The sequence below is a fragment of the Crocodylus porosus genome, unplaced genomic scaffold (genome assembly GCF_001723895.1).
Source record: "Crocodylus porosus isolate Cpor-Errol unplaced genomic scaffold, CroPor_comp1, whole genome shotgun sequence".
Classification (NCBI taxonomy): Eukaryota; Metazoa; Chordata; order Crocodylia; family Crocodylidae; genus Crocodylus; species Crocodylus porosus.
The window spans coordinates 19,785,795-19,794,420 of record NW_017728912.1 but is presented as its reverse complement, the minus strand read 5'-3'; the positions used below and the strand labels follow the sequence as shown (position 1 = coordinate 19,794,420).

Genomic DNA, 8,626 nt, shown 5'->3' with positions numbered 1-8,626 from the left:
CGGGCTGGTGTCAGCCAGCAGGAGGGTGAGTTCCTCCTGCTTGTTGCCCATACTACGAGCATTTGTGTAGAGGCATTTGAGGCCTCCTGTGGGTGTGTGTACTGACCCCCTAGTCCCAGCGTTACCCTGGTCCCTATCTCTTACCTGTTTATTTGTTTCGCTCGTTGGGCTGGGCTGGGCTGTAGTTGTGGGTGCTGTTTGGTCTGGCAGCCTTATTCTATGTGGAATAAAATCACCTACACGTGAGCAGATTAAAAAGACTGCCAAACAAATTCTGTTTGTGGGTCTGCTGGAGTTGTCTTGCCTGATCCACAGTCTGGGCTTCTCCTCCTTTTCTGGAAAAAGATGGGCAAGACCGATAACTTACCAAATTGAAAGGTGTTGGGATTTTCTGAAGTACCCTACCTCTTCAGTTTTATTCCTATGTATTTGTAGATAACAGGGAGGAAGTAACCTTACTGAACATGTCTCTGATAAGAAATTATTCCATTTCTGCTTCCAGTTGTTATGGCTTGGACGTCCTTAATCATGTTTTGCTAACCATCAGTAAACCTGAAAATAGAGAAACCAGAGGCAATGTCTGTTGGTGCAACATGTTGTAAGCCAACAGCTATAAGAGCAGTGAGAATTACATCTTAATTTATGAGCAAGTCCTTACCTAGGCAAGATGAAGGTTGTGAGGATAGTGACCTATGGGAAGGTATTCCTAGAATTCCAGTTTCACAGTGGGAACAAAGACTTATAAGATGATCTGCAGGTGAATATTAAGTACAAACCTAGGCCTAAGTTTTAAAGAGGAGAATTATTCATTTCTGAAAGCAAACTTAAACTCCACGTAGCTTTTGATGATCTCCCAGAGCTGTAAATGTCTCAGTGTGTCAGGGGAAGACGGATCCGCTTCGTTGAGTTATAATTGGAAAGGATTATGACAGGCAGAATTTCTATAGTTTCTCACTGAAGTTTCCTTTATTACGTTCCTGCCCCCTCTTTCCCTACCTGATCAAAAGGGAAGTTTCTGACTGAACAGTGAAGAATCTTTTGGAAGTCAGAACAATTGATCAGAGAAGAGCAATGGGGATGTGATCCCTAAAATTTATAGATTCAGAAAAGAATTGTGGGGAAAATTATCCTTCTTAGATCTGAATTAATATTCAAAACTTAAGCTCAGGATGCAATTTCTTTACTATAACTTGTCTGATCAACTAGAGGAAATTTCCTTTTAAGTAAATTAAAAGAAGCCTATCTTTATTCCCATCACATTAAATGTTCCTGAGGCTTATCCTGAACTTGGCTTTGTTACTTATGCTCTCTGGCCTTTTAAGTTAGTCTCAGTCCTGAGAATCTTTACAAAGATAATGTCTGTGATTCCAGTCGCCTCCTGAAATGAAGGGATTCTGTGTAATAGGTTTGAGCATGGAGGACAATCATAGAATCATAGAAAATTAGAGCTGGAAGGGACCTCAGTAGGTCATCTAATCCACAACCCCCTGCTCAAAGCAGAACCAACCTAGCCAAGGCTTTGTCTAGCTGGGTCTTTAAAAACCTTCAGGCTCTCTGAGTAGCCTATTCCAATGCTTTACTATCCTCCTAGTGAAGAGAGCTTTTCCTGATACCTAACTTAAGCTTCCCTTGCTGCAACTTGAGACTGTTGCTCCTTGTTCTGTCTTCGCCACCACTGAGAGCAGTCTAGCTTCATCTTCTTTGTATCCACCCTTCAGCTAGTTGATGGATGCTGTTAAATGCCCTCTCGGTCTTCTCATCAAACTAAATAAACCCAGTTCCTTCAGCAGTACCTCATAAGTCATGTTTCCCAGCCCCTAATGTCTTTTTTTTTTTTTTTTTTTTTTGCCCTCAGCTGGCCTGTCTCCAATTTATCTACTTCCTTTTTATATCAGGGGCCCAAAACTGAACGCAGTACTCCAGGTGTTGCTTCACCAATGTCGATTAGAGCAGAATAATCTCATCTCTGTATCTACTGGCAATACTCCTACCAGTATGCTATTAGCCTTCTTGTCAGCAAGAGAACATTGTTGGCTCATATTCAGTTTATTATTCACTGTAACCCCAGGTCCTTTTCTGCATTGCTGCTGCCAGTCAGTCCCCAACCTGTAGCGGTCCATGGGATTGTTCCATCCTAAATGCAGGACTTTGCACTTTGTCCTTATTGAACCTCATGGCATTTCTTTTGCTCCAGTCCTCTAATTTGTGGAGTCTCTCTGAATCCTAGGCTGACCCTCCAGCATATCTACTACTCCCTACAGCTTGGTGTCATCAGCCAACTTGCTGAGGGAGCGCTTCATCCCATCTTCCAGGTCATTGATGAAGATATTGAACAAAACCGGTCCCAGTTTCCACTTGATACTGCCTAGAAGTAGACCATTGATTATTACCCTTTGAGCCCGAAAATCCAACCAGTTTTCTGTCCACCTTACAGTCTATTCATCCGATCTGTACTTCCTTAGCTTGCTTGTGAAAATGTTCTAGTGGACTGTAGAGCTCCATCCAAGGGTACTGAAGGCACTGGCTGATGTCATTGCACAGCCACGGGCAAGAATATTTGAGCACTCGTGGCACATGGGCCAAGTCCCGGAGGACTGGAAAAGGGCCAATGCGGTCCCTATTTTCAAAAACGGGAGGAAGGAGGATCCAGGCAACTACAGGCCAGGCAGTCTCACTTTCATCCTTGATAAAGTCTTTGAAAAGATTATTAAGGCTCATATGTGAGAGCCCAGCAGGAAAAATTATGCTGAGGGGAAACCAGCACAGGCTCGTAGCAGGTAGATCATGCCTGACTAATCTAGTCTCTTCTTATGACCAGGTTACAAAACACCTGGATGCAGGAGTGTAGGGATAGATATCATTTACTTAGACTTCAGGAAGGCCTACAATACGGTATCCCACCCCACACTGGTGAACAAATTAAGAGGCTGTGACTTGGATGATTACACAGTCCGTTGGGTGGCAAATTGGCTAGACGGTCATACCCAGAGAGTGGTGGTGGAGGGGTCGGTATCGACTTGGAAGGGCGTGGGCATTGGGGTCCCGCAGGGCTTGGTCCTTGGACTGATACTCTTCAGTGTCTTCATCAGTGACTTGGACGAGGGGGTGAAGTGTACTCCGTCCAAGTTTGCGGATGATACAAAACTGTGGGGAGAAGTGGACACACGGGAGGGCAGGAAACAACTACCGGCAGACTTGGATAGGTTGGACAAATGGGCAGAAAACAATAGAAAGCAATTTGACAAGGAGAAATGTGAAGTGCTGCACCTAGGGAGAAAAAATGTCCAGCACACCTACTGCCTAGGAAATGACCTGCTGGGCAGCATAGAAATGGAAAGCGATCTCGGAGTCCTAGTGGACTCCAAGATGAACATGAGTCATCAGTGTGACAAAGTCATCAGCAAAGCTAACTGCACTTTATCATGCAGCAGCAGATAAATGACAAACATAACTAAGGAGGCGATACTTCCCCTCTATCGGGTACTGGTCAGAGAGCAGCTGGAATACTGCGTCCAGTTTTGGGCACCACACTTCAAGAGGGGTGTGGATAACCTGGAGAAGGTCCAGAGAAGGGCCACTCGTATGGTTAAGGGCTTGCAGGCCAAGCCCTACGAGGAGAGACTAGGGCTCCTGGACCTCTTCAGCCTCTTCAAGAGAAGGTTGAGAGGCAGCCTTTTAGCTGCCTATAAATTCATCATGGGGGAACAGAACGGAATTGGTGAGGCTCTACTTACCAAGGCACCCCTGGGGTTGCAAGAAATAATGGCCATAAACTAACAGAGAACAGATTTAGACTGGACATTAAGAGGAACTTCTTCACAGTTAGTGGCCAAAATCTGGAATGGGCTCCCAAGGGAGGTGATGCTCTCCCCTACCCTGGGGGTCTTCAAGAGAAGGTTAGATAGGCATCTGGCTGGGGTCATCTGAACCCAGCACACTTACCTGCCTGTGCAGAGGGTTGGACTCGAGGATTGGAAGGGACCTCAATAGACCATAACATCTATGAATCTGTATCAAAAGCCTTGCCTTGCTAAAGTCAAGGTACATCATGTTCACTGCTCTCTCTGCATCCAGAGCCAGTCATCCCATCATCATAGGCAGTCAGGTTGGTCAGGCATGATTTGCCTTTGGGGAATCCATGCTGACCGTTTCTAACCACCTTCTCCAGGTCCTTAGAAATGGATTCCTTGGGGACCAGCTCCATGACTTTTCTGGGGACTGAGATGAAGCTGACTTGTCTAGTTCCCTGGCTCCTCATTCTTAGCGCAGCCCTCAGGAGCTGCTCTAATTAAAATGCTTTCAGCAGTTCCTGTATTCAGTGTACCACACTACAGAATAATAGTAGGGGTGCTTTAACTAAAGACTGTTTAATGCTAATAAGCATGCTCCAAAAGATTTGATTAATCCAGTCTGCTCCAACACACTGTAATTGCAGCGCATTGGAGCAGGCGTTCCCACATGTCTCTGGGCACCCTATATTTGCCCTTTTCCAATCATCCAGGACCTCTCCCAATTGCCATGAGTTTTCAAAGATAACAGCCGGCAGCTCTGCAGTCACATTGGTGACTGGTTTCTCTTCCTTCTCCCCTTCTTTTTCAATCCCCCCTGGTGTATTGTCCAGTCCCATGGACTTGTATAGTTCCAGCTTTTCTAAATAGTCCCTAACCCAGGGGTAGGCAACTCCCAGCATGCATGCCAGACCGTGGCATGCAAATGCATTTTCTTGGCACACGCACCTTGTGGTGGGTGGTGGGGGAGCCACAAAGGGCCCGATCCTTGTTGTGGCAGTGCAGCCTCAAGCCCCTTCTCTGCCATCCACCTCAAGGTGTACGTGCACCCGCCAATGGCAGCAAGCTGGGCCATGGCTGCATAGACCCTGGTACAGCTGCTTGTAGCCTTCCCGCTATCTGCTGCGAGCACCCTGGGCTCTATGGTAGGCAGCAGGAACCTGCCCAGAGCCTGGACTGGCTATGGCAGGCAGCCAGGAAGCTGCAAGTAGTTGCACCAGTGTCCAGGAAGCCGTGGCAAGTTGCATGCATGCCTGGGGGTGGATGGAGGGAAGGGGCTAGAGCTGCACTACCGCTAGAAGGATCAAGTCCCTTGTGGTTCTTCCCACCATCTGTCCCTAGAACACCAACAACTTAGAAGTTGAGATTGTGGGTGTGTTTGACACTCTGCCCAAAAACATTCCCGACCCTGCCTTAACCTGTTCTTTTGCCACTGTTAGCTGCTTACCTTCTCAAACTATGCTGCTGTGTGCAGTAGTCTAGGAGCCAACTTGGCCTTGGAAGACTGAGGCAAAAAGGCATCGAGTACTTCAGGCTCTTTGGCATCATCTGTTGTCAGATTGCCTCCCCCATTCAGTAAGGAATCCACACTTTCCCTGACTTTCCTCTTGTTGCTAACATATGCGTAGAAACCCTTCTTGTTACCCTTCGTGTCCCTTACTAGGTTCAACTCCAATTGTGTTTTCGCCTTCCTGATTTTATTCCTGCATGCCCAAGCAACACTCTTACAACTTCTCATTTGTCCAAGTTTCCACTTTTTGTGTAAGCTTCCTTTTTGTGTTTTAGCTTACTGAAGAGTAGTTCCCTAGTAAGTAAAGCTGGTCTTCTGCCATACTTGCTAGCTTTTCTACACATTCAGATGGCTTGTTCCTGCACCATCAGGTTTCTTTAAAATACAACCAGTTCTCCTTTCTCCCTCAGACTGGCCTCCAAGGAGATCCTGCCCATTAGTTCCCCGAGGGAGTCTAGTCGACCTCTGAAGTCCAGGGTCCTTACTCCGGTGCTCTCCTTCCTTCCTTTTCTCAGCATCCTGAACTGTCATCTCATGGTCACTCCTGCCCAAGTTGCCATCCACTTCTATATTCCCCACCAATTCTTTCCTGTTTGTGAGCAGCAGGTTTGAGAAGAGCACGGCCCCTAGTTGGCCTCTCCAACACCTTTTTTTACCAGGAAGTTCTATGCTCCAAAAACTTCCTGCATTGCCTGCACACTGCTGTATTGCCCTCCCAGCAGATGTCAAGGTAATTAAAGTTTCTATGAGAACCAGGGCCTGTGATAAGGAAACTTCCGCTAGCTGTTTTAAAGAAGGCCTCATCCACCTCATCCTACTGGTCTGGTGGTCTTTAGCAGACAGCCAGCATGATGTCGCCCTTGTTGCTCTCCTCTCTGACCCTAACCTAGAGATTTTCGTACTGAAGCTCTGAGCAGACATACAGCTCTTCTCCATAAAGCACAGCTCCTCTCCTCCTTCCCTTCTCCCCTGCCTTTCCTTCCTAAACAGTTTATATGTTCAGTATATATCCATAACAGTACGTGGGTCATGCAAGCAATCCCACCAAGTTATTCTGTTATTCCAATCGCATCATAATTACTGACCCTTGTTGGGGCTTTTGTCAGACACAAGCACCAATCACTCAGTATTCCAGCTTGTTCAGAGCACATGTCCAAACACTGCTTACCAAACAAACAGCAAGCCAAACACAGGCAGCCCTGGCTCACTTAAATTCCTGAAGCAGGATCTGGTGCCTGACTCCTCTTCCTCTTGCTCCCAGCGAACTGCTTGCAAACTGCCCTGTTTGCTGTCCCTGTTCACTCAACAATATGGGAAACCTTGAATATGTTTCAAAATGACACTGAACTGGACAAAGTAGTTAGTCATGCCAAAATCCTGGGGCAGGTACTAATATTCTTAAATAGGTTAGCAAGCAATGAGCAAAACCAATGGAGGAGAGATTTTAAAAACTGAAACAATTTTAGACCTAAGTCTAACTTCTCACTCTAGGACACTCAGCAACTAGCAGTCCTGTTGTATAAAACTTTATATTTAGTATACTAGGAGTGAAACACATTCTCCCAGAAGCGGAAGAACCAGTTTATCTTGTACAAGCTACTCGGTTTCCAACAGATGGTTGCATTTAAATTCTCCACTGCTGACTGGGACGCTTGGCTGAAAAATTAAACTTATAGGTAGGGGCAAGTTGATAATCGAATATAGGCATTTATAATGTAAATATGATAACCATGGGACACCGATGATGTTTTAATTCAGGATAGTAAAAAATGAAAAAAAGTCATTTTAAATGATAAATGTTATTCCTCACATCAAAAGCTCTCCTTAGACACAGTCAATTAAAGCAAAGACTAAAATTTTAATTTTGTTTTCTAAATAATTATGTGCTTAACATAAATGAGATTTGTTTTTAATCTGGCTTTGTTAAAGTCCTTGAGTGATTGTGCTAATTTCACTGTTACCCTTTTTTGCATAAAAAGTTAATTTTAATACAAGCTATTTCCTTTCTTTTCTTCTCATCTTTCACTCTCTTAAATTATAGTGGATAACAGTCCTTTTTATTCTTTAAAATAAGAATTTTAAGTTTTGTTTTCTGTACTTCACAGCTTCGTCCTCCTCAGCCTGCGGTGTATTTGTTTGTTTTAGATGTGTCTCATAATGCAGTAGAAGCTGGATATTTGACAGTTGTCTGCCAGTCGCTCCTGGAAAACCTAGACAAGTAAGAATATAAAAATAAATCTTTTTTGTAGTAGCTAAATTACATGTGTGAGATCAGTCCACAGTGGTGCCTCTGCTATGCTCTTCTCTGTCCATGCAATATGTACTTGCATATGGTGTGTACATAATCTGCTCATATAAGGCACATGTTTGCTGCCAAAGGTGATAGTTTCATTTTGAAATATGAATCTAGAAGAAGTGTATAGGAATGTGATTCATAGCTGTTTGCATCATGGCAAAGAATATCCCTGAATGTATCTTATTAGAAGTAATGTACAAACCGGCTTCTGTTTTTGTTTTGTTAGATAACCCCAAATTATATCCTGAATGATCAAATAGCAGCAGATAAAGAGGGGTCCTCATATTAGTTATTCTGAAAAACTTTTAAAAATGTTTGTTTTTCTAAAAGTGTATTGATCACTCCTCCTGGAATACATAACGCTGCAGCTGCTAGGACTTCTTGAGGTGCACCAATACATCAGTCCCACATTGCATTGGCACCAATATAAGGAAAATTGACAGTATCAGCAATTGGCTTTTTTTGGCTGATGTGACCAGTAATGTTGCTGACAAATGCCTCGTGCATGCACAGAGCTGCAGTGCAGCATGCAGGCAGCAAGGAGTGCAGCCCAGCAGTGTGGAGAGTAGCCAGGGCCTGCTGGTAAGTTTGTTGTGAGAGAAGGGGGGGGTGTTAGGGGATGGGGGGAGGCAGATCGAGGCCCCAGTGGTAAAGGAGGAAGTGGGGCTGGGGCTGCCCAGGCAAGGCTGGACACAAGACGAAGCCACAAGTAGCTCACCTGGGGGGGGGCTCCCACTGCTGAATACACCAGCAGGCAGGGACTGCATCCAAGCAGACCTGGATAGGTTGAAGAAATGGGCAGATCTGAACAGGATGCGGTTCAACAAGGACAAATGCAGAGTGCTGCACCTGGGGAGAGGGAACCAACATTATGGTTGTAGGTTAGGGGCTGACCCTCTCGGCAGCACAGAGGTGGAGAGGGATCTTGGAGTCATGATTGACTCCAGAATGAAAATGAGTTGCCAGTGCAACGAAGCAATAGGCAGAGCCAACCTCACCCTGTCATGCATCAACAGGGGCATCACTAACAGG

The 8,626-nt window shown here is 45.2% G+C and overlaps 1 protein-coding gene across 1 annotated transcript in view; it reads left to right on the top strand.

Annotated features, from left to right (window-relative positions):
- The window catches only part of SEC24B (SEC24 homolog B, COPII coat complex component), an 84,393-nt gene that overhangs the window by 42,154 nt on the left and 33,613 nt on the right, over nucleotides 1–8,626 (top strand). Inside the window, exon 10 of the mRNA XM_019533962.1 lies at nucleotides 7,404–7,516. Within this exon, the coding sequence (XP_019389507.1) occupies nucleotides 7,404–7,516 (113 nt within the window). The remainder of the gene's footprint in view (nucleotides 1–7,403; nucleotides 7,517–8,626) is intronic.